Source organism: Plecotus auritus (genome assembly GCF_963455305.1).
Source record: "Plecotus auritus genome assembly, chromosome: 4".
In the NCBI taxonomy this organism is placed as follows: domain Eukaryota; kingdom Metazoa; phylum Chordata; class Mammalia; order Chiroptera; family Vespertilionidae; genus Plecotus; species Plecotus auritus.
This window is the reverse complement of record NC_137775.1, coordinates 82,821,267-82,848,048: the sequence shown is the minus strand read 5'-3', so window position 1 is coordinate 82,848,048 and position 26,782 is coordinate 82,821,267. Positions and strand designations below refer to the sequence as shown.

At 42.7% G+C, this 26,782-nt stretch overlaps 1 protein-coding gene across 2 annotated transcripts; it reads right to left on the bottom strand.

The window, feature by feature from the left end:
• Positions 1 to 6,429: 6,429 nt before the first annotated feature.
• Positions 6,430 to 25,540, bottom strand: MCM3 (minichromosome maintenance complex component 3). 2 transcript variants are annotated; one of them, XM_080663874.1, is made up of 17 exons: positions 25,246 to 25,540; positions 24,081 to 24,193; positions 23,303 to 23,511; positions 22,692 to 22,822; positions 20,376 to 20,614; positions 19,787 to 19,895; positions 18,852 to 19,005; positions 18,441 to 18,572; positions 17,730 to 17,938; positions 14,827 to 15,001; positions 14,343 to 14,469; positions 13,380 to 13,530; positions 10,787 to 10,927; positions 9,749 to 9,852; positions 8,908 to 8,996; positions 8,402 to 8,471; positions 6,430 to 7,168 (listed from the first exon to the last, which is right to left on the bottom strand). In XM_080663874.1, exons 1-17 carry the CDS (start codon positions 25,321 to 25,323, stop codon positions 6,970 to 6,972), a joined length of 2,430 nt encoding a protein of 809 aa, XP_080520000.1. In that variant the 5' UTR covers positions 25,324 to 25,540; the 3' UTR covers positions 6,430 to 6,969. The 2 variants fall into 2 exon arrangements, with proteins under 2 accessions (XP_080520000.1, XP_080520001.1); XM_080663875.1 differs by lacking the exon at positions 24,081 to 24,193 and having other exon boundaries at positions 25,246 to 25,441.
• Between the last annotated feature and the right edge of the window lie 1,242 nt (positions 25,541 to 26,782).

Sequence of the window (26,782 nt, the reverse complement as noted above, 5' to 3'; positions counted from 1 at the left end):
CTCTAGTCTCCATCTGCAGATAAGGGGGTCCCTCTCTCTAAGTCTTCCAGGGCCATATTTCTCTCTCTAACAAAGTGCTGCCAAGGGAAGAAAATGATTATAACATCAATAGCCTTACATTGTCGATGAAGCCACACAGCTCACAAAACATTTTCATAGACATTATTGTATTTGATTCTCACAACAATCCCATGAGAAAAAGACAAGTCTCTCCATTTCACAGATGAAGAAATTGAGACTTAAAGAGTGCCTGGAAACTGTCCAAAGCCACACAACTATTAAACAGCGGAGCTGACAAGCCCAGAGGAGAAGAAACAACTTCCCCCAGATGCAGGCTGGAGGATATTTGAAAGAAAGATGCGCAGGGGGTGGTGGAAAGGTGATGGTTGTCAGAGATCAGACTTACAGAGCGAGCAACGGGCTTTACGTTGTCTGGACTGGAGTCAGGACAGCTGGGTGACTCTTACTGTTTTCTGAAGGTCGTGAGTTTTGGCGAAAAGGGGCCACATGCTAACCTGACTAGCTCAGGGAAGGCCTGTGTGGCAGCCTTGCAAACCCAGAGACCTAAAAGTAACCAGAAAGGATGGTCTGAAATTAAAATTTTTTTAATTAAAAAGTAGCTTATGGTGGGTAGTCATACCTAGTCCAGTATCTTCCTTGACAGAGGTCAATCTTTACTTTAACTGAGCCTATTGTCTTTTTGCTTCTACAATAACATATCTTTGGAATATCAAAGTAATTTTCCTTTCCCTAGACCCCTCAAAGCATAGGCACCACTCTGTGGAGACCACAAACCTCCAATGTGTTATTAATTGTAAAGTGTTTGATTGTAATGTATAAAACAAGGTGTAAAACTGCCATTCTCTGGCCCTAGCTGGTTTGGTTCAGTGGATAAAGCGTCAGCCTATGGACTGAAGGGTTCTGGGTTCAATTCTGGTCAAGGGTATATGCTCCGGTTGCAGGCTTGATCTCCAGTAGGGGGTGTGCAGAAGGCAGCCAATCAGTGATTCTCTCTCATCATTGAGGTTCCTCTCTCTCTCTCTCTCTCTCTCTCTCTCTCTCTCTCTCCCCCCCCCCCTTCCTCTCTGAAATCAATAAAAATATATTTAAAAAAAAAATAAAACTGCCATTCTCTGGAGCATTATTATCTCAATACGTTGAGATTCTCCTTCCTGGCAATTGTCCACAGTTTGGCTTAAATAAAGTCACAAACATTCTTTACAGGTTTAAATGTTTATGTTAACACGAGAAATGAAACCATGTTATTCTGAACCCTTTTTAGCCTTTTACATGATCTTATGCACATTTATCTGTGTATTAACAAATAGAGACAAGATCTGGCCAGATGGTTTCGAAGACAACTCCACCAACATGTCACCTCCGGCTCTCAAAGATTACATGTGGTGGGAAGTTGCCTTTTCTGCACCTGCTGTGTTGACCATAGGAAGAATGTGTAAACCACTTCCACAACTCTGCATGTACTAATGAAGGTACCATGTGAGAAGTATGTGGTATGAGATCTTAAAAATAAACTTAAAATCTTAACCAGACTGACTCTGGCAATTTTAAAAAGGAAAAGATGGGGATAGAGATGATATCAAGTGTTAGCAAGGATGTAAGACAGAGAGCATCCTTACATGTACATGTGGGGATATAATTTTGGAATTTAGGAAAATATACCTAAAACTTGAAAAATGTTCATATTTTTGGTCTAGCAAGTACACCTCTAGGAAATTATCCCAAGGAAGTAAATAAGCAGGTGCTAATCATATATACATAAATGTACCGGGAGAAAAACCAAGACATATTTTCTCTGGTAGCCAGATTATAGGTGTTTCTATTTACTTCTTATGGTTATTTTTTAGTGTTTCTCTAATAAAAAGATAGTTTTTGTAATAAGAAAAAAGTTATATTTGAGTCTTTTTTAATTTTAAACATTTAAACAGGTTCCAAGAGGGTAGTTTCCTGGTAACTATGGTGCCCACCAAGCATACCCTTTGTGGGATGATAACCCGTCATTGCCAAGTAAGTTTCTTGGCCTTTAGGGCAAATCGCTGAGATTATGCAGGGAGCATTACCCGCTATGGGAGGTCTTTGATTTCACCTCTGCACACTCACTGGCAACCACAGACCTTATCACCCCAGGTTTACTCATCGATGTAGCTCTGACTACCTCCAACTCCTAAAACAATCTCAGCACTTTGAAGTCCTGTAAAGGAAACAGCACAGTGCAGTGGTTAGAACACGGCAGTTAAAAATAAAGATAACCCTGAGTTTGAATCCAGATAACCCCAACTAGCTATGAAACCCAAGGCAAATTATCTTACCTAAGCCTATTTCCTCTTCTATAAAGTTGGGAAAATAAAACCCACCTCATAAAATTATAGGGAAGATTTAATGAGATAATTTATAGGATGCTTAGGACTTAAATGATGGTTACTAGCAGCCACACCTGCTCACCCACCCAATCACCAGGTGTATGTAATTGTTTCGGGGGGGGGGGGGGGTGTCAAAGTGTGCAAGGGAACTTGCACCTTTATACAGCATCCCTATGCTAGCTCTGACCTGTTTGCTTTTTTATTGTCCATTAGAGGGAAGTGTGACATGTGAATGCTTGCATTTCTTCTGCGGTATGGATTTTCAGAATTCTGACTTTAAGTTCAACATTTGGGAAACATTCTTAGCCCCTGGACTCCTACAGACTATTGTTTATTAATCTCAGTCTCAAATGCCTAACCTATTGCTTGGTGATACATGGCTGTATTGTAAAGTGTCACTTTTAAAACTGGTTTTAAAGTTCACCAGAAAGAAACAATAGTAGTTATGTCGGGGTGGTAAGATTCTTTTATTCGCCATTTTCCTAAACAGTCCACTTTATGTTTTATTAGACATAGCAATACTTTAAAAGATAGAACCTATGCACATAGTAAATGCAACTTTAGGCTGTTTGGGGATATACAGTGTGGGGCAAAAGTAGATTTATAGTTGTGAGTACATGAAACACAGCTTCTTGTATTATTTATTATTTTATTATTTTCCACACAAACAACTGTAAACTTACTTTTGCCCCACCCTGTATTATCCAGCTTTATAATAGCTCTAATTCAGGGCTGCATCCACCTAGATTACTAGAATAGAAACACATATAGTGCAAGATGGCATGAGCTGACCTTTCTATGTCCAGGTTAAAAATTGGCACTTAAAGGTAGGAAGGCTTAGCTTGCTACAAGAAGTACCTGCCGGGAGAATTATTATCAGGATCGGAAAATACTCAGGATTTACTAGTAAAAATATTTAGGAAAAGAATTGAGCATCTTAATTCTCTTTTTTGAGTAAAGACTGAGAATGAGCTAGGATTACATGCTGGTTAATAATGAACAGGCAGAAACCAGTCCTCTTCACCGAGGCATTGGACCTGAAAAAGAAAGTGAACCATGTTTAAATTTTAGCAAATTCAAGTGGAGTTGAACAAAAATTAATTTTGTTCTAACATTTTTCTAGGAATTTTAATCTCTTGAGATAATTGGAAACATCCTGCAGTTCTACCCACAGAATAGAGAAGTGCATACATCAGTGCCCTGAAAAAGATATTTAACGAGATGATAGAAAACTCATTCTGACCTGGCTCCAATTGGTGCCAGGGCTAACGTGTCTGTGGGCAGGACAGACTTTGGGTGTCCAGTCATAGCATTACCAGCAAGGACCTCAGAGATCATCTCATCCAACCACCTCCTTTTCCAGATAAAGAAACCAAGCACTTCCTTCTAAGGAAGTGGCTCACCTTTATCTCCTTCCTCCAAGTTGTCTTAATGACCCTATCTCACAGGGCCTTATGAGAATTAAGTGGCCCTGCCCACATTGGGCAGATTTCAGACCTTGGGAGAAGGCTGCAGAACCCACTGCCAGAAGCACATGAGTCAGAGCCACACAGGACATGAAGGACAGGGAAGGGAACAGAGTTCAGGAACTCAATAAGGGAGAAACCATTTTAAACAAAGGATCATTTAAAAAAAAAAAAAAAAAACAGCTATCAAAATGAATCATTTTGTTTTAGTGAAAATATCAGGTGGAATCTCAGAGGGAGGGTGGGCGGGAAGAGTTCAACCAAAGAACTTGTATGCATATATGCATAACCTATAGACACAGACAATAGTGTGGGGAAGGCCTGGGGCAGGGGGCGGGCTGGAGGAGGTCAATGGGGGGGGGGGGGGAGATATAGGGGCATATGTAATACTTTCAACAATAAAGATTAAAAAAAAAAAAGAAAATATCTGGGAATAGTTCCAAGCCAGCAGGCACTCATCCACCTGCTCAGTTATGTCTCACAAGCACACACAGGTAGTAATTATCCCATTATACAGATGAAATAACAAGCAGCACAAAACTTAATGAAAGTTATTTGGTAACAGAGAAGAGACTCAATCCCAGTGACAATAACCAAATTGTCTTTTCTGAAAACTATCCATTCATATTGACACTTCATTTATCTAGGTGAGTTAAGGAATGAGGCGGTATGACTTTTCAAGGTACAACTTATTTCTCTAATCCCCACAGATCATTTTAACTATTTCAGATACAAAGCTAAATTAAAGGCTTCTCTTTTGGAAGGCAGCATGTATTTTCCCTGATGAATCTGGGTCACCAGTGCAATTGCAACACTGCCGTGGAGGGCACCAACCCATGGGTAAGCCCGGCCTGAGCTGCCCTTCAGGTTCCCCCAGCAGGAATCCAGAGCTCTTGACAATGAATAAGAACCTATTTTTTAAGTGCTTACCAACTTCTTTTATGTTTTTCTAAGTTGGGAAATAATTCAAAATTTTGGAGTCACTCAGAGTCCCTACGAGCAAGTTATTGTAATACAACTAATATCTATTGTGGCTGCCAAAAACAGTCTGCTACCTTTTATTCTTTTGTTAGCTTGCCAAGAACTGAGCTGTCAGCAAGGTATTACAGCTATTACCAAAACGCTGGGTTCACCTAGCTCCTCTTCCACACTGTGCATTTCCTCAGGAGTGAAGGAGAGCAAGAGTCCTTTTGACAAAATGTTTGGCCTTTCTGGAACAGATCTGACAAGACTTATGAAAGCCCCTAGCTTTTATGTATACCAGCACCCCATCAATAGCTTCCACTCTCCTCCTGATTCTCATGGCCCCTCAATTCCTGTAGCTATTTTGTGTGCCCTCATTTGATATATCAACTGCAAACCTACTTTTGCCCACCTCTGTATAATTATACTTCCCGTTTTTAGAATGCCGACACACTAGGCACACATCTTCTCAGCCTGTAGGGCTCAAGAGAATGAAAGCCTACTTTTGTTTTTTAAATCCTCACCTGAGGATATTTTTCCATTGATTTTTAGAGAGTAGGAAAGGGAAAGACAGAGAAATATGGATGAGAAACACATAGATTGGTTGCCTCCTGCACAAGCCCCAACCAGAGCCCAGGCTGGGGAGGGGCCTGCAACCAAGGTATGTACCCTTGACCGGAATCAAACCCAGGACCCTTCAGTTTGCAGGCTAACACTCTATCCACTGAGCCAAACCGGCTAGGGCAAAAAACTTACTTTTGCACCCAGCACATCACTCATCGCCAGAGCTCAAGGTCAAACTCCCCCTGGTACCACTGCCCCTTTGGAACTCTAAACCACTCCCATCAGGACTGGGCATTCATGTCTTTGAAAATAAGTCACAAAGATGACACTGAACTCTCCAACAGTTTTATCTTCCCTGCAGAGAATCTTCTGCTTCGTGGCTTCAGGGTGAGGGGCTCCTCCCAGCACAAAGGAAGAAGAAATCCCTCACCAATCTCACAGCTGAGAACCAGCAAAGCCTCTATTCTTGAGAGCAGCTTCCAATCTATGGTACCTGGCCCCCAAAGTCACACATTTTATTTATTGAAGTAACCTTAAATATTCTTCAGAAGCGATTCAGACCCTTCACTAGAAGAGAAGTACTGCCCCGGCCCCTCTACAAACTTCTGTGCAGAGAGACTAACAAATCCCAAGAGCTGGACACCTAGGTATAAGAGGTTTCACAAGAATCCTGTAAGAAAATCTCTATGGGCAAAACTGACATGATTTAAAGGTATCTTATATATCAGGTATCATCTCTTCATGAAGGGGATTTGATTCAGGCTCGGAAAAGCCTGGTAGAGGGTCAGTTCTGCTCCTGGACTTTCACTCACTGGCCTCCTGTGGCCGTTTATCTTTTTCAAATCAGCAGGGTTTGGTTTGCACAATCTTAACTGATAAATGCTGGTGTCGCTGAAGAAGAAAACTACCTAAAGACTTAATCCCCAATGAGTGCACAGCAGCCTGCTGCCACCTTGTGGTGGCTTGGTGCAAATGTGGGAGCAGCAAATCTTGTAGAGCAGAGTGTTTAAGGAAAACAAAATTAAATGTGCAACAGCACACAGTGTTAAGGCCATGTACACAGTACAAAATGGGTAAGTTTATTCAAAGTCTTGGATATTTAGGTCAGAGGTTCATATTAGTTTAAACTGGTGCTTCTTCAAACAAAGCTTCCTTGGCCTTCATGCCTTGCTTCAGAGCATCTCCCCACCAGTATAAAACAAAGCCCACTCTAGACCAAAGTGCTCAGAGGAAATAAAAGCCAACCAACAGAGAGGATAAACAAAAACCCGCTGTACCCCACAGTACTCAGAAGTCATATGCTATTCACAGCAAACAATAAGTGGCTTTACTTTGGGATGGAAGTAGGTGATGTGATCCTGTCTTTGACAAGAGCAAATCGTCTTGGTCCTTTCCCACTTGACTCTCGCTTTACCACACAGCAGCTTTCATTCCAAAGCTTCCACCAAGTCCTGATTCAGCTTCAGCACGTGACCCTCAACTTCGGTTTAATTAAACACTGTTATTCAGGGAATAAAGGCAAAGACCAAGATAGGGGTGAGGGTGGGGTGGGATGAGAGTTTTCTTGGCAGAGCCCCAAAGTTCAGACACAGGCCTCCTCAGATGAGGAAAATGATGCCTTCAGACACCATGACATGGTTGTCATCCTGCATCTTGGTCAGCGCTGCCTGGATCTCCTCTGGAGAGAAGGGCTCTTCTTTGTCCTGGTTGATGGATTCTGTGAGGCGATTCATGCCCACTGACTGGGCATGAGCTTCCCGGAACACCTCCAAAAGGGCCATCTTGAATGCTTTCAACCTGCCCCAAACAGGAAAAAATGGGTGAAGGAGGAGTAAACAAACCCAAATGCTTTCATGCAAGATCTATGTTGGGAAAGCCTAAGGGTTAGTACAGTATAGCTGTCCCCCACACACACACACACATAAACATGCACGCACGCACACGCACCTTTGATGACCGCTCCACACACAAGTTTCTCCCTTTAAAACTAAACTATTATAGAGCTTCCTGAAACCTTCAATTTCAGCACACTGACAAACAATAGCATCCTATAAAATAAAAGCCCGATATGCAAATCGACCGAACGGCGGAAAGACCAGTCACTATGATGCGCACTGACCACCAGGGGGCAGAAGCTCAACGAGCTCAACGCAGGAGCTGCCCCCTGGTGGTCAGTGCACTCCCACAGGGGGAGTGCAGTTCAGCCAGAATCCGGGCTCATGGCTGGTAAGCACAGAGGCAGTGGCAGGAGCTTCTCCCACCTCCAGGGCAGCGCTAAGGAGCAGCAAGCCGAGCAGTAAGGAGCAGTGTGCAGGCGGGCAGTAAGGAGCAAGGGGTCCTGGATTGCGAGAGGGCGCAGGCAGGGCTGAGGGACCCCCTCACCCACAGTGCACAAATTTCATGCACCGGGCCTCTAGTTTTAAAATAAGAGGCCTTTGAGGTGTGGAAAATAGGCGTTCCCATACACTGTTGGTAGAAATGTAAACTGGGATGGCATATTTGAGAGGCAATTTAGCAACACGCACTAAAATTTTAAAGTACATACATATCCTTTGACCCAGGAAGTCCATTTCTAGAAATTAACATTACAGCTAGCTACACTTGCACAAGTGCACAGATAAATGAGGATGTTTTACTGTAAACAGCAGATTTATGGAACCTAAATGTCAACATTTTACACATCCATACTATGGAAACGCTGCAGTCTTTAAAAAGAGATCTATATGAGCTGATTCAAAAGTGCTTTCAGATACAGTACAATTGTTTTCTTTCATGAGCAGAATTACAATTGATTTTAATGTTTTTTCCTAAGTACTTTTTAAAGTTTTCAAACTTCTTCAATAAACATATTGTGTTGTGTGTGTTTAAGGTACTAAAAGAAAAAAGCAAACTTAACCATGGAGTTTTTTATGTGCCCAGTAACCTGGGCCTCTGGTTTTAAGCTCCGTTGACAAGCAGCTTGTTTCATGTCCTCTTCCCCGGAAGAAGTCCTTGCCTCAGTGGGACACATGGAATCACTTCCCTACTCACCTGGATTCACTCAACTCCACCTCCTGGGATTCCTTGGTCTCCTGTGAGTCCACTGACTTTGGAGTTTGCACTATGGAGGATAAATGGTGGCAGAGAGTGAGGGACAACAAGGGAAGCCATTTGTACACACACCAGAGAAGTGATCTCTACTCCCTACCCTCACTGAGCCTGCTAAACACCATTTCCTAGGGTTATTCTGGGGCCAGGCAGGACAATTAGGATAAAGGGAACTCTCCAATGAATGAACAATATAAGCATGTGTCAGGCAGGTGACCCTCAATAGACATGATCTGGGATGTTTACACCAGGTTGGCAAAGAGCACAATTCATCAAAGAGGAAAGCAAACAACTGACCAGAGCTTATTTTCCAGTTTCACTGAGTTTCTGAGGCTCTCTTGGGACAAACCTCTTGGACACAGGGTCCCAAGCAGAACCAAATGGGAGTCCCCACAAAATGCAGTGCACAGAGCAACTAAAAATATTATCAATAGGGGACACTCTCTTACCTTGAGGCATTTCCTTCTCTGTGTCACTGAAGTCATAGGGGTCATATGAGTCCCCTTCCCCAGCATCTGAGTGATGACGAGTCTTCCTCCTAAAAGACCCATAGCAGTTAAGAAAAGCTTTAGGGAGCCCTGCCTGTATCTCTGACCATGAAGAAAAGGAACCAGAACCTTCTACAATCAAAGTCAAACACCAGGGGCCTGGCCGGTGTTCTCAGTGGTTAGTGTCACCCCCACGCACCCAATGACCACAGGATTGATTCCCAGTCAGGGCACATGCCCAGGTTGCAGGTTCAATCCTAGTCATGACGAGTACAGGAGGCAACTGTCTGGTTTCTCTCTCACATCAATGTTTCTCTTTCTCTCTCTCTCTTCCTCTCCCTCTCTCCCTCAACTTCTCTTTCTCTCTCTCTAGAATCAATGGGTGGAAAAAAAATACACATATGATCAAGTGAGGACTTAAAAAGCCCAGGCCTGTACAAACTGTTACTTCTTCTGCTTCCTAATGCTTTTTCCCTATCACCCACCCTCAAAAATTCAACCATAGGCCCGAGAGGAATAATCTTGAGGGAAAAATTCTGAAACATACATTCAAAAACCTTCGAGTGAGTTACTGCTCCTGCTATTCAGCATTTCTTTAGCAGGAAAGAAGACAAAGCATCACACTAAAGACAGCAAGGGCATGCTCATTCTCTCCTTTGCCCCAGTTACCTTCACCCTCAAGGCGTACAAGTCCAGGCACCCTTCCCCTGAAGAACCTGATGTCTACTGACTTGATTCACCCTTCCCCTTCCCCCAGCCCTAAGTGAAGTCTTTTTCTCCATTTCTCTTTGCCCAACCTTACCTCTTCCTCTTCTGTTCTTGGTCCTCCTGGCTTCTCTCCTCTTCATCTTCTGCCTCTGATTCATCCTCATTTTGCTTCTTACGTTTCTTCTCCTTCTCCAGAACCTAGGACCAAGCCAAGTATGGATGGGTAGTGAGAGGGGTCACTGATGCCAGAGAACTGAATAAAGAACTCTGAATAAGAGTCCTTTCTGCACCATCAGCAGAAATTATGCCCATGGGTCTAAGGACTCACCTAGCCTCTCTTGTCCCCAAGTCCCAGGACCAGGGGACAGGCTGCTATTCATCCTTAGAAATGCTGAGTGGTGTGTTCAGTTCCTTTCACATAATAGGTACTTAATGATTGTTTAATGAATAAAGAAATGAATGAGAAAAAAGTCCAGCCCATAATGGTTAAGTGGAAAAAAATTCACTTCTTTATAAATCAGGTGTTCAATTTAAATTTAAGACTATGCCCACCCTCAAAAGAGAAATAGCCAAGAAAAGTTTATCAGACCCACAACTAAACCCCAAAGAGCTACAGTTCGATTAGGGGCGGAGGCAATGAGAAAAAGGGAGTCGAGGTTTCAAGTCTTCGTGTCTAAAATGACAGAGATGAAATGTCACAAGCAGAAATACGAGAAGCAAATCTGAGAGTTCAACTCTAACATTAGTTTTTGAGGTGCCAATGGGACACCTGCAGAGGTGCCAAGGGGAAAAGTATAGAAGAGGAAGATTATCAAGGTCAATCCTTTGGAAACATCTACCTTTTTAAGGGGCAAAGGAAGTAGAGAATATATAGCACATCAATGAAACCAGAATCCCTCTGGCTCTAGCCATTGGTATTTTAAAACTCTCTAGCTGCTTCTCACATGCAGCTAGATTGGGAACCACTGGTGCTGCAAATCCGAGAGAAAGGACACAGGCCAACTGAGCACTGGCAGATAGATGCTACTTTCTGCTGATGACCCAAACACAGCTGACGGCCAGGGGAGGCTGTGAAGCCCAAGCACCAATGGTTTCTTCAGAAGGATCTCTCAGCAAGCACCTGAATCCTCACCTTTTTGAAGTAAGCGTACTGGACCAACTCCACAGCTTCCTCTGCATCCTGCAGGTCCACAGTCTTGCTCATGCGGGCCTTGGCATGGGCCGTGGCCAACCGAATCAGGGTTTCCAGGGTCCGGGCTGTAACTGGGGAGGTCTGGGGGAGAAAACGATAATTCCTTATCCAGAATTACACATATTCTTTAAGCATACCCATTATTCCCACCACACCGATAAGGAAATAATGACACTACCAAAAAAGCTCTAGGAGGTCCAAGCAAAGGATTCAGAGCTCTGTATTTTCTACAACTACCATGTGAAATTCAGAAACATAAAAATTATCAAGGAAATATGTGAGTGAGTGCTGAGGGAGGGAGGAGTAGGTGAACAGGAAAGAAGAAAATTAGGCATCTTGCAGCTGGAAAGGTTAAAAAAAAGCCTAGAAGGAGTACCAAAGTGAAGGGAGAAAGAGTCCCTTACTGCAGGCCTACAATGCACCAAGAACTGTGCTTTTACATTCCTTGTGTCATTAATGCTCTTCATTACTAGGAAAAATTTTATAGATAAGAAAAATGGGACTCAAGTAACTTGTCCAAGGCCACGCTAATGAGGGGCGTGAAAGAGGACACATTTTTAAAAGTTGGGTGAAGTCACTAAGTCCAGAGGAGCAGAACTCTGACAAGTTCTTATCAAACAGTTCTCACAGGAGAGGGTGCATGTGAAACTGGGGTGCCTTCACCTTTTTTAACTGTTATTGTCTGAACAGGGCCCCTGGCTTAAGGAATCAGAATGTCTGTGTTCCTTAGAACACAGGACTAGACACCTGTACTTTTTTAAAGTTCCAGGTGATTCTGATGTGCCCTCCTCATTAACCATCCCTGACTTTTTCCAACCTTCTCATTATTTTATGAATAATGAAACTGTGAGCAGAGAGGTGAAAGATCCAAAAATTAGCTGGAAACCTCAGGCCAGAACGAAGGGCTGTACTACCACACCTCCCGCTGTATGATGCACCAGTGAAGTATGTGGTCACTTCTACTTTCAAGTCTTCACACTAATCATTTAAACCCAATCTGACATTCAAAAACAAATGTATTCATATTTATATGTTAACCAAAACTTTTAATGATTTAGAAAGCTACCAGAGTTTGGAGTTTATGTGCTCCATTATAGCTCTGGTTGGTATATTATGTGCAATGAGAGGCCTTTGACACACTGGAGTGTATTCATATATGAGAAACTTAAAAAGAAAGGGGGTTGTTTAATTGAAGAAGACAAGTCATACAAAATCTCCAGAAAACAACACTGAGACCCATGAGTAGGCATCACAGGGAAGCAGGTTTAAGCTCGATAAGTAGAAGACTATCCTAACATTGCAATGCAGTGATATACTAGGCATATTCTCCCTGGAGGGTGTCAATGAAGTTCCAGAAGTAATTCTAGAAAATGGAATTCCTGTCCTGGGTGAGGCTGAAGTAGATGATCTGGGATCACATCGAATCCAAGACTGCAGAATGAGGGTTTTGGACTAGAGTTTCTTTGTGAAATCCTGTATGAACTAAAGTGCCCCAAAAGATTTAGATAAACTCATGGGCTGGTATGTAACGTTTCTAGAAATAGCTTTGGAAAACCATCACAGTTGTCCAACTGCAAGTCATCTGTCAAAGTATAGCTCAAATATCATACTCTGGGAATCCTTTCCTGATATTCATAACTTTCTGGAATGTCTAAGGGAAAAGAGTTAATGCTTCTTCATCTGTCTCCAACAGTCTCACATGCAGTCATCTTCAAGTACCACACTGTGGTATCTATCTCTCTCTCTCTCTCTCTCTATATATATATATATAAAGCCAGCGAACAGAACACCATAATGACCAGTCGCTATGCGGCCAGTGAACCGGGTAGAGCTGGCCGGCCAACCTCCTGCAGCCCCTTCCCCCGGCCAGCCCCACCTCTGATCACCTCCCCTACCCCAATAGGGGGCAGGGCCGGCCCACAGCCCCTCCCCATTGCCAGTCCAGCCTCCAGTTGACCCCCCAACCCCAATCAGGGGCAGAGCCTACTAGCTAATCATCCCCGGCCCCTCCCCGAAGCCAGTCGGGCCCTAATTGGGCCCCAATAGGGGCAGGCCGGCCAGCCAACCTCCACTGTCTCCTCCTCCCGACAGGCTTGGCCCCGATCTGCCCCGACTGGGGCTGGGCTGACTGGACCCCACCTGTACACAAATTCATGCACTGGGCCTCTAGTATATTTATAAATATGTATGCATGATCTACCTGCCTTTCTGACTCCCCAGCCCAGAACTGAGCTCTTATTTTAACACTGCCTGTAGGAATAGACTCTTTCAGTTCCCAGAAGTGGCTCATGTTTGCTAAATAGACCACAGCTTCTGGAGGCCAACATCATCTGAACTGATCAGATACATATTATCTCAGGGGCGCTCATTTCATTTTCCTTTGTAAAAGGATATGATTAACACTGTGTCAAGACCAAAAGAAAAAGGTAAAGAATCACTATGTTAAAATGGCTTCAGAGCCCCAGATCATAAGGACTCTTCCCAGCCACATGCTTAAGGGACTCCCAGGGCCCTCTTGCCCTTGGGGACTCACCCTGGCGGTGTCAGAGCTCATGCTGTCCTGGCTGCGCAGGCGTGAGTACTCTTCTGCGATGTAGGTGGCCGACTCCTGCGTTAGGATGGGCTTGATGATTTTGGCCACGTGGATGTACTTCTTCATGAAAGCCGCATTCACCATCTTCTCCCTAGACCCACACACAGTGAACTCCCCGCCCTGCCACACTCAGCACCTGCCTGAGATGGTGGCTCTGCCTCTCCTCAGAGAAGTCAAGATCAAGTGGCAAAGTAGAGACAGCCTAGTACCCATTATCATAAATCTCATATGGAGCATGTCAAGGCCCTTTCACATAATAAAAATATTAATATTAATAATTAGGTATTAATTGTGAGTTAAGAAGTTTAAGTATTATTTGCCCTATTTCATACATGGGAAAAGTATGGCACAGAGAAGCTTAAGTAGACTCAAATTCAGTTTTCTGGCTCGAAATTTTATGTTCTTAAACCAACAGTTTTGAAGATGATATGTTTTCTACTGCACCGTGGCCAAAAATAGAGGTATAAGAGCTCACATTTCATGCTTTGAGCATCTGGTCGCAAGTTTCCTTTATCCAAATCAACTTGCAAAGCCTCCAGTGCGTGCCATCTCCTGACCCTTCACCATGAACTCAACATAAATAGCTACATGACGCACAATCCTTCACATGAGGATGACATCACACCATCAGTTAGGCATGTCATCAATCTTCTATTTTAGGAAAAGATCAGAACCTAAGCTTAATCACCCACAAACATTTACAAGGCAACTGGCCTGGAAAAGGGGAGTCTCTGTGGATCCAGAAGAAAACAGGTCCACATGGTTATGATACCAGCATAATCTTAGCCTGGACAGCATAAATATATACACACGCCCTAATATGATACAATATTAGATATACACATGTTCTAATATGACACAAATCTCAGATTCCCTCAAGGGACAGGTATGAGAAATGCTCACTTTTTCTTCCTATGCCCGTGCAGAAGGTTGTCATGCTTCTCATAAATCTGGGTGTCCTGTTGGTCGTCTCGGCTAAAGTTGGGATCATCTGTGGCCAACATTTCCACGGCACTACCCAAAGGCATAGCTAGAAAACCCAAGTTGAGAGAAAGGAGAGTAAGAAAGAGCTTAACCAGGGGAACTGCACAGGAAGGAAGAGAAAGACTCACAAAGCAAGGACCTCCAAGGAAACAGACATGCGGAGGCCAAAAGTAAGGAAGGTGGAACCACCTGGCCCACGGAAGATGCTCAAAGGTGTTCCCAAGCCCAGAAATAAACAAAGGACACACCTCAGGATAACCTCCAGTGAGCAAGAAGGGAGGTGGCCAGGCCAGGAATGGCATCTTCAACATCAACCCAGACACACCCCACCACCTGGATTGGGCCTCAGATAATGAGATCAGTTTAGGTTCCCTTCTCTCCCTTACTCTTCTCGTGGTCTCACCATCTCCATCCTGCTCCCCTGGTGTCCTGTAACGGTGCATCCTAAGGACATGGTCAGAGATCTCCCGATCCTGCTCAGGGTCCATCTGGTCCAGCATGATAAAGAGTAAGTCAAATCGTGACAGCAGTGAGTCCTGCAGCCCAATGTTCTCCATAGGGGTCTTGTACTGATCATACTGGGAACACAAGAGAAAAGGAAAATGGAGGCAACAATCAATAGAAAGGACAAGGAGGCTGGATTGATTCTGGGAGTGAGAATGAAAATGTAGGCCTTAGAGAAAAAAGCTAGAAGCAGTGAAGTAGAAAATTTTAAAACTATTAAAATACTAATTCATCTCTACCCACAACCCTTCTCTAACTGAAGCTAATGTCCTGAGCGACTCCAGGCCCCACCTCCTTCCTTCTAAGCAAACAGAGCCCCACCTCCTAGCTTAGGTGCCTCCATCAGGCTGCGTGTGGGTCTCAAAACCAGCCTCCTCCTCCCCAAGCTTTATTCTGTTCCTCTCGTTGCCAAGGCAGGACCAACCCTGAGATAAGCTAGCTAAACCAGAGGCACTTAGAAACTTTGGGGTCCCTTACTCAGAAAGTAATGAGTAAAATGAAAATTATCAATAATCTAAATTATGTTTTAAGAATCACAGGAATGCTGCCATAAAAAAGAAGTAGTTCTTACCATTTGTAGCAACCTGGATGGAATTAGAGAACATTATGCTAAGTGAAATAAGCCAGTCAATAAAAGAAAAATACCACATGATCCCACTCATTTGGGGATAATGAAAAACATTATAAACTGATGAACAAAAAGATAGTTACAGAGGCAGTAAAGCATCAAACAGACTGTCAAATTACAGTGGTAAGGTTAGGGAGAGGTGGGGGAAATAAGAGATCAACTGAAGGACTTATATGCATGTATATAAGAGTAACCAACGGATGCAAAACATTGGGGGGTGAGGGCATGTATGGGAGTGGGGTGGGGGTGGGGGGCAATGGTAAGATATGTACACATATAATACCTTAATAAAAATTTGAAAAAAAAAAAAAAAGATAGATACAGAGGCAGTAAAGCATCAAACAGACTGTCAAATTACAGCAGGAAGGTTAGGGAGAGGTGGGGGAAATAAGAGATCAACCGAAGGACTTATATGCATGCATATAAGAATAACCAACTGATGCAAAACATTGGGGGGTGAGGGCATGTATGGGAGTGGGGGGGGGGGGTAATGGTAAGATATGTACACATATAATACCTTAATAAAAAATAAATAAAATAAAATAAAAAGAATCATAGGAGCCCGGCCAGCATGGCTCAGTGGTTGAGTGTCAACCTATGAACCAGGAGGTCACAGTTCGATTCCTGGTCAGGGCACATGCCTGGGTTGTGGGCTCCATCCCCAGTGTGGGGCATGCAGGAGGCAGCCAATCAATGATTCTCTCTCATCATTGATGTTTCTAGCTCTCTCTCCCTCTCCCTTCTTCTCTGAAATCAATTAAAAAAAAAAAAAGGAATCATAGGAGTTTTCCCCTGGGAGTAAAGAATCCCTGTATTCTTTCTTATCTTTCATTTCAGGACCCACTAATGATGCTGACCCTCCCACATACACTTCAGAGAGCCTAACAATCTTGGGGGTAAAATTAATAAGCATTCTGATGACCATGTTCATATTTCAGGACTTGCCATTTTCCCCTAAATTTCCCTATAATTCAATTCTTCAGAATAATGTAAATACACATTAGCATTCATCTAAAAACATATGGTTTCAATGCACACTATGAATTAGAACCAACTTGTGGAACCTTTTAAACCAGTTACCAAAAGCCCTAACTCAGAGATTTGGATTCAGAAACTCTAGGCTAGGAATCAGGCACCTGTATGTTTAAAAAACACCACCAAAACTGGTATTCCCACACACTGTGAGATAAATTGCCAGAGCACAGCATAGGCTCTGGTTCAAATCCCGGCTTTGCCATTCTCTATTTTGTGACTCTTGAGCAAGTTACTTAAATTTCTATGCCTCCATTCTCTCATCTGTAAAATGAGGACACTACCTACACCTCACAGGGGTTATTGTGAGGATGAAAGGAGTTGATAAATATAAAGCATTTATAAGTATTTGTTAATAGTATTATTATGACGCAATCTTTAAGGAGGGCAATTTGGCAATCTCTACCAAAATAAAATCCATCTAGTAATTCCATTGCTAGGTATTTATCGTACAAGTATACTCCCAAATGTATAACAAAACGCACATGAAGGGATTTTGTTGCAGCTTCATTCACAAGAGATAGCAGCAAATGCCCATCAATGGAGACTAGTTAAAACTTACTGTAAATCCATACAATGAAATGCTAGACTATTAAAAAAAAAAAAAAAAAAGGCAAACTCAGCAAACCCCAAGCATAATAAATATAAGATTACATCTAAAACCCAACGATAGATTAACCTTTAACATGGAGATAGTGTATTGTTGGTACATGCTTAATTTTTGTTTCCTGAAAACATTCGGGAGCTGTTAGTGGCTATCTCTTGGGAAAGAAATAGAATTTCCATTTTGTATCTCTCTGTTCTGTATATAAATCCTCCTACCACATGTACATAGTACTTTCATTTTAATGTCAATACAGGTTACCTGGGAGGTGAGACTAAGGTCATTTTTGTTTTCGTCTTTGTATTTCTGAAAAGTTACTTTAAGTAAGTAACTTTACAGGGGCTTCTGGTGTGTATGAGTGGGTGAGGAACCATGGCCCTAAAACAAGGACAGCAACAAGAGGGCCTAAAGATGATAAGCTTACTTTGGTCTTTGGCCTGTTGTTTCCCTGGGTTACCTAAACTAGACTTCTCAGTCCAATTATTCAGCAAAACTGAATAACGGTGAGGACAATGGTTAAGTGCCTGATTTCACTGACCCTGCCATAGACGGGGTTGGCTGCTGCCAAAACACTGCAGCGGGCATTCAGTCGAGCGTGGATGCCAGCCTTAGCGATAGTGACTCGACCCTGCTCCATCACTTCGTGGATGGCCGTGCGGTCCATATCAGACATCTTGTCAAATTCATCAATGCAAACCACACCACGGTCAGCCAGGACCATAGCCCCCGCTTCCAGACGGCGTTCCCCTGGGAAGTAGGGAGACAAATATACATGCTATAATCCAGGTTGTAGGGGACAGAGGGAGAGATTTCAAGCCCCTCCTGGGACCCTCTCACTGTCACACATGAGAATATAGTGACATCAGCACCTAGAGACTTAAGGAATCCCTGGTGGGTAATTCCTTGTCCCACTCTGACCCCTAAGCAGCAAGACTCCAACCAACTTCCTTTATAGATTCTTCTCTCTTCATCCCCATCCTCAAGTAATTTCCCAACAAGATCTGTTCTCTTTTCACTAGTCTTCAAACCCCTTCCTCTAATTTAGGAAACAGTACAGTCTTCGTTTTCATTTCCCTTCCAATTTGCTTTCTCCTCAAAAACTCTTAAAATAGCCTTCTAGGGGACATTCTTGTCAATAGAGGGTCACCCAAATTTAAATAATTCACCCACTATTGTCAGAAACTTAAGATCTCTACATGCTTGGTCTCAGTGCTACACATTTGCCAAGGACCCTTACACCCTCTCTTACCTGTTTCCTGGTCTGTGGTAACAGCAGCCGTCAGACCCACTCCAGAGGAGCCCCGGCCAGTGGTAGGGATGGCCCGGGGTGCAGTGCAAAGTACATACCGCAGCAGCTGAGACTTGGCAACTGATGGGTCTCCTGTAATTGGATAGGGGCAGTGGTGACTCTCTAAGAAAGTCTCCACATCCCAAGTTCTGCATTTTTAGAACAGCTCTTGACATAACAAATATACAGTAATAGGTTATTAACATTATTTCCTTCACTTTCCCTTTATCATTTGCAGAAACATATACTTTAGATATATAAACCAGGAGGCCTTTTATGGGACTGAAATACAGCCAGGTATAGGTTATAGGGTCCTCAACCACACTCCACTCGGGAAGACCAGGAATCTAGAGCAAATCCCCAGCACCATACCTATAAGAAGAATATTGATGTCCCCACGGATGTGGCTGCCGTTTTCCAGGTCACGCTCTACCCCTCCCAAGAGCAGGCAGAGGATTGCCTTCTTGACATAGTCATGCCCATGGATACTGGGGGCCAACGACTTGGCCAGCTGGTCAAATATATCCTACAGGGTGTGAAAGTCTAATGAGATTCCATGGGATTGTGCTGAGCTCCACTTTACAGTGTAGCCTATTCAAAATGCTTGAAGATATACACAAATACAAATACTGTTTCTAATAGTAAAATCTTCCTCTCTAAGACAAATCTCATTGATCAGATCATTTTCAAAGCAGTTACAGAGGAAGCCTAGATTCCAAATCTTGCTTAGAGGTTTAATCTTTAAGGAAAAAAGTGATCCCTCATCAAAACTGAAATCTGCTTATCTTTATACTCTCCATTCATACTAGTCATAAATGATCATAATTTTTAAGCCAGAAAAAGTGTTTCCAGTTTCAAAACAGTTTAGGTTCAATAATAATATGTATTGTGCTTCAGCAGTAACCCATGTCACACATGCATTATATTTTGTTCAATTCTAAATGTTAACATTTTCTTTAAAAAGAAAAATGTTTTTGAGAACTCAAATAAAACCACTATTTTAAATTTAAGTAGCAATGTATCACTAATGTCTTCAGTGAAGACTCATTGGTACACTGGTATTTTAAATCCTATTTTTTATTTATATTAGGTTCACTTAGCAGCCCAGCAGGTACCACAACAGATACTAAAGAACAAACAGCAAAAACACCTGTTGTTCACTGATTGGGTCAAAACTAGAAACTAGCACCAAATGCTTCAGAGGAAAAACCTTGACCTTCCTCCTGATCCAGTACAGAGATGGCCATGCCCAAACACAACCCGTACAATTCCACCCCCACCCTCCAAGCCCCGAAGGACACCCAGACCTTGGAGCGGGTTTTGCTGAACTTCTTGATCTTGGCTATATCCTCAGCAGAGAATGAAGGTTGAATGTCCTTGCTCATTTGCTTCACATTGCAGGCAATCAGAACCGTCCTAGGACAAAGAGGAGAATTAAGAGAAAGCCTGCTATTTTCGATTCCTAACATCAGAGCCTTTTTAGGTTAATAATCTAGAATAGCAAATTGAAAAAAAAAGAAAGCTGTTCTGAATTAAATAATTGATTCTCTCTTCATCCATGACCTAAACATCTGGCATGCCTCAACTCAGGAATGCATCTCCTGCTAACCCAGTTTCAAGTAGAAGTGTATATAGGAAGGAGGTGAGTTGGGAATATGTGAGATACTCCCAGGTAAGCCATGAGGCTATAATCATATTACCAGTTAACTCCCACTTTTAGCATGAGATAGTATTACCAGTTTTATATTATAGAAAACAGGTATCCCATCTCCCAGGCAGGTAGTGTGCTCCACCTGTCTGTTATACCTCTCTGGAACATGGCCAACTGGAGAAAGAATACTACCAAATATGGAAGCTGCCAGCAGCATTCCAAATACTTCATGACTGACCCTTTACCTGAAGGTCCCAGAGGTGTAGCCTCCCTTCTTTCCCGGAAGGCAACGGTAGGTCCCCACCACCTGGATTCTGTCACCAGGCTTCACTTTATCCACCAAGTCATTATCCAGAATGACATCCACAGAGCGAGGAAGCTGGCCAGCTGGGGCCTTCTCTGGCATTTCCTGGATGGTGATGGTTTGGTGGTCCTTGTAGACAGAAAGGCCATATTCTGTCTCAAGGGGATTGTTCTCCTCATCCTGGAAAAGGCACACAGAAAAGCAGTTATCTCAGTCCTGTCTTAGAAATACCACATTTATTTGTGGTGGGAAACAAGTATAATTTGATGACTTCATGAGATTTTTAACATCCAGAAGCAAAAAAAGCCAAATATCTTCTCCAGCTTTTCCAACCTTATCTAATAACCATCTAGATGGAAGAGGCAATCTCTAGTCTGAATGGACCACAGCTATATAACATCTAAATTAAGATCCTTCCCCTACTAAAGCTGAATACATACTTTCACCATGATGCAATATTTCCACTCCTATGTAATACCCAACAAAAGCCTTGTACTACGAAGTTCACAGCAGCACTATTCCTGATGACCAAGTTAGACAATATCCCAATGCCAGCAACAGAGTGATTAAGTAAATGTGGTATATTCACACAAGTGAATTATACAATGAAATACACCTACACACATGGATAAATCTCACAAACACAAGCCAACACAAGAGTATTTTTTAAGATAAAATATAAAAATAGGCAAAAATAATTTATACTGCTGGACATGAGGATAGACTAACAGGACAGTGTGGGCCCTCAAGAGGGACTTTTGATTGCTGGTAAGGTATGATTTCCCTTTCTGGATGCTGATTTTATAGGTATTCATCAAGTTGTATGCTGCTGTATGTGTATTAAACTTTAGTAAAGACATTTTTAAAGTTTTACTTACTTGCCATTTGAGTTTTCAAAAAAAATAACAACACACTGAATGCTTACTATGTGCAAAACACTGTGCTATTATTTCATGGAATTATCTCATGTAATCATCACAACTCAGTAAAGCAGGTATTTTTCACATTTTATAACAGATTATTAAAACTCAGGCTGGGAGCAGTTAAATAAGTTCCCTAAGATCACACCATAAGTACTAGAGCCAGGACTCAAGGCAGACATAACTCCAAAACCCACGCTCTAAGCCAGGGGTGGGCAAACTTTTTGACTCGAGGGCCACAATGGGTTCTTAAACTGGACCGGGGGCCGGAACAAAAGCATGGATGGAGTGTTTGTGTGAACTAATATAAATTCAAAGTAAAGGAGCGGAGGGGAGAGCAAGAGAACCGGATTGAACAGCCGGATCTGGCCCGCAGGCCGTAGTTTGCCCACGGCTGCAGCACTACAGTAGACACACCTCTAGAGGCCTGGTCTGATGTATTTCACAGCTCAAGCAAAGAAGCTTGGCCACAGTAATTGGTACAAGAGTACTCCTTGAGTACTTCCTGCAGAAGAAATTCTAGAAAGGATTCTAGAGAGCAGGATTACTTAGACAATGCAACTGGCCTAAAAGTAAAAAGACATAGGTCCCATCCTTAGAATTATCACTAAGACATAAGCAAGTCACTTAACCTCTCCAAACTTCAACATATCATCTGGAGGTAGACTAAATGACTCTAAAGTAAGTTACAGTAATAATTCTAAGATACTCATTGTTGTTTTAGTTGTTTGTATAGTAAGACGAATGGTAAGATTCCTCTACCAGTTAAAATATTGAAGACAAGAACTGGGTCTTATTTATACGTGTGTCCTCCACAATGCCTAACAATTTTTTGGATACAGTAGCTCTCAATTAAAATTAATGGCAGGGACAGCTCTTCTTTAATAGAATGAGTTCAGACATCAAGTAATCAATAGTAATTATCTTCTTTTGTCTCATTAAGTAAGGCTTCACATCATTCTCAATTCAGATCAACCTGCACACTAAGAATAAAGCCATTGCTTAGGCCAACCTTCTCTCAAATCTGTAGTAAAATGCCCGCAAAGAGCCCATAGTAACGTTGTAGCATAGGTATTTTCCATATTAGTCTATAAAATTACATCCTTCTTTCAATCCTTCCATAATTTTCTACAGTGAATATTTATTCTTATAAAAAAAATTGTGAACTTTTCATATTAAGCTCTGGCTAACAATCAATCTTTCCTTTAGATTAATCCTCAGTCCTAACTTTCACCCTATTTTCTTTTAGAAGACTTCAGATGTTACCCAATTACTTGCATTAAAAGACATATTTGATTACAACCTCCTAAGAAGCTCAATCAATTCATTCCCCTCACCTTAGTGGGGTAGACAGAGCTAGAAGGAAAGGCCACCAGGGTGGTGAGATCAGAGTAATGTCGCTCTATGGTCTTCTTTGTAGCAGGACAGTAGTGGACACTGCGGACAACTTTGGGACGAACTAGAGAGCCTAGGAATGGAAAACATGCATATGAAGTCATCCAACTAGACAGTGATAAAGGTGGGACCTAACCCAGGCAAGCCTATGATGACTCCAAATACTATTGCCCCAACTAGTTTAAGCTATTTCATTAATACGTGTCATGTATTCATCTTTATATTTCTATACAGAACATCACCATACCCATGTAAAACTTTAAGTACAACCGATCCCAAATGAGAAATAGTAGGAGTTCAGGGTTAGAAAGAAGAGATTGCCAAGAGCCAAGACTCCTCCACTATTAGCAGAATTCAGCATTCTGTGAGCACAGGTGTTCACTCAAGGTCCTCCTAATCACTCGGAGCTCCTCCAACTTTCACCTGGTAATTTAAATGCTCCACCTTTCTGATACCACAAGCTACCCAGCTCTACTCCACCTCTCCTGCTTTCCCAGGCCCTATCAGTCTACCCCACCTCCATTCCCTCAGACCCTTACTTTAACACACTCACACTTAGTGACAATGCCCTCCACACAGACTACACAGCTGAGGAAGACGGAGGTAAGAGTCCGGGGAGAGACATGCTTGGAGCCAAAGCTGCCCTCCAATCCTATGTAGAACTCCTCATACTGCTTGGCGTAGGTAGCATCAATGGAGGCTACAAAATCCTTTAAGGCCCGCTGGAAGGCAACCAGCTCCTCAAAGGCATTGTTCAGGAGGCTACATGTGGAAAAAAGAAAGAATAATTAGGCAGAGAGCAGAACTCAAAACAAGCTGACCCTCAAAACAGAAGTGGACATTCTTAAATGATTTAGGCCAAAGAGGAAAATCTGGCTCCTACTTTTTCCTCCCATCCTACAAGACTCAGGATACTCAAACACGGAAGGGGGAGCTCTTGAGAGGAAAATGCCTACCACCTACTTTTGGAAGAGAAAAAGATAGGAACAGGGCCCTGGCCGGTGTGGCTCAGTTGGCTGGAGGTTGTGGGTTCAATTCCAAGCTCAGTGCACATACATAAGTTGCAGTTTTGATCCCTAGTCCGGGTGTGTATGGGAAGGCAACTGATCAATGTTTCTCTCTTCCTCCCCTTCTCTCTAAAATCAATAAGCATGAACTTCAGTGAGGATTTAAAAAACAACAAAGGAGCAGTTGAGGCAAAGAGGGCTTCAAGGTAAAAAAATATTTCATCCAGGTCCTCTCCTGGGAAGCCAGTTCCAAGGTGGGGAAGAGAGAAGGAAGCCATTCTCACCCAGAGCCAGGATGTCCCCTTGGAAACCCTTGCCACTCACCGATTAGCCCTCTTCTCATTTTTTCTGCGCAGATCATTCACGTTAACAATCAGCCGGTATTGGTTGTCACTGATCAGCTCCCGAACTTTGCTCTGATAAATTCCCTGGTCTTCCTGCAAAATAGCCACCACCATATAAAACGACAGCCACAATTCAAAAATGTTTTTAAATAGAGGCATCTCTCACAGCAAGATAAATGTCCATCTCTGCAGCAGAGCCAAACCCCAATTTTTCCCAGATCTTCACTCACTAGCCTCTGATTCCATCTTCACCCAAAGGGGACAGTGTGGGGTTATTACTTCCTCACAGTCCATGCTATTATTCCTATTAACAACAGCTTTCTGTATGCAGTCATTTCTCAACCTTTAAAATACAATAAATACAAACCTTGTCAAAATGTAAATTAAACGGGCTTTTAATACTCATATTAAAGTGAATTTTCATTTTAAAGTTACATACCGGATTAAAATATTTTATTTCTCGATCATCTGTATAATATAGAAAGAGTTCTCATATCCGGACCTAAAGGAGTTGGGAGCCTTAGCTATTTGTTTACAGGTCCAGCATCAGCCACCCTTCAAGACGCTTTACCAACATTCTGTGGCTTTCAATCTTGGGTTGCACACGAAACCCTTTACCTGTATAACAACCACCTTTCCTTGGCATCTCATTTAGTATTGAAAAAAAAAAAAATACTGCCAAATTAGGAAGTCTTCCTCCCAACAGGAAGTCACTCTCTAAGTCTGGGGACTAAACGTGGCGGATCACTACCTTACGGTAGCAATGCTTCCCCCGACCCAACCTCCCCAAATCAAGAGATCCGGGAGTGACTTCCAAAAGGTCCAAGTGGACTTTGCCATTTTGTTTGTCCTTGAAGGAAGCCTGTCAAATTTCGCGCGACCCAGCCATCACTTGTACTTAGGAAAAAGTTACAGGACCGCTCACTAAGGTTCACCAGTAGAGAAACAACTGAGGACTGACTCCACCGCGAGAGCATTTGAAAGGATGAGTGGAAGACTCCTGAGCCCGCCGGCTCGGCCGCGGTATTTGCATGCCTGGCGGGCCTCTACCTCCCGGCCCCGGCGCTGCTCGGCGTGGCCTCCCTCGGCCCGTCCGCCTCCCCGGGCTCCAAGCTCAAGAACCTCCCGACCCGAGCCTCTCTCACCTCGTCATCCAAGAAGTCCAGGTAATCTCTCTGCGCCTCCCGCAGTTCCACATCGTCCAGTACCACGGTCCCCGCCATGCTTGTCAATTCTACCGGAGACCCGCGTAGGCTCTAGGTTGACCCCGCCCCGGCGCGAAACTTCCGAACTTTTCCCGCCACCAAAAGTTACCGTGAGGAAGGGGCGGGGTCTCTGGGAGGATATGCACATTTTAATTGGCTAATTCCTCTTATCAGACTAAATGCTATCCAATAGAAAGCTGCTTCTTCTTCGCGTCTACTAGCGGCGCCTCGCGGCGGCGGGAAATGAATCATCTGGGGTTTATCCCCTCCTTGTTCCGCCCTCACTGACGGGAAAACCAATGGGGCCGAAAGGAGTCTTGTAGGTCCTGGTCATTGGGCAGCCGAAGACGGAAGACCTGGAAGCGATGCATTCTGGGAATAGTAGTCTTCCCCCAGTTCCCGGATGTTTCCAGGGCTTCTTCTTTTTTTTTTTTTTTTTTTCAATTAGCTGTACCCTCACTCGCCTAAGGAGGAACAAACTGAGCCTGGCGGTTGGATTCAAACACTAAACATTAGCGAATAGGGGTTTATAATGCAAGAAGGTGAAACATAAAAGCAAATAGTTTTTAAGTGTATATTCAAATCAGGTGTGCTGGGTATCTTTCTTAAGTAGCGTCCAGAAGAAATAAAGTGAATTTTGAGACTCTGGGATTAAGAATAAAATCATAGCATCTTTGGGAAAAGTCATTTAATTCAGCGACCCACTTGCTATCTGAATACCGTTGTCTGAAGTACCCCATAAAAATATAAGGGGGCGGAGCAGTGTGAAGAAAAACGTCTGATATGTATCCCGAAGCCCCAGAGATGGCCCTCGTGTGTTAAACAAAATTTTGGACATAATTACTACACCATCTTGCAAACGGGTAAGTTGAGGCTTTCTCGTCTTATAACATCACGGAATCTTTTAAAGTAACAGTTTATTGAAAGATAAACACAAGGAGAAACAAAAACAAAAGTATGCCAAGTCACTCTTAAGTACCAATCAGTAATTAAGATAAAGCAAATCTGAAATTAAATAAAAGAGATCAGTTGCATTTCCAAGTTTTGTTTTTAGTCTTTTGCAGTTTCTTTATATTCTTCCGTTTTATTTTTTGAGTTATAGTTTATATACAGTAAAATGCATAAATCTTAAGTGTACAACTCAATGAAATTTTATTTTGCATACACCCATGTAACCACCAGTGCACAATAAAGAACAGTCTCATTGCCCCAGCATGTTTTTAATTTTATGGAACAGGAAACAAAAATACCAGATTGCCCAATACTAGACACCTGCTCGTTCTATATCTGAAATTTTGGCCAAGCTATTTATTAGCTTGTTTGAGGGTCTCCAAGGCAAATGGTGCCCTGACAGGTATTCTAAGTATAATCTGCCTAACCAAACAAAAATGCCATCTATTTGTATGTGTATATGTATTTTTAGTTATACAGTTTATAGTTTTGTATCATCCTAGTGGACAGGTAAATTGATCCTTAG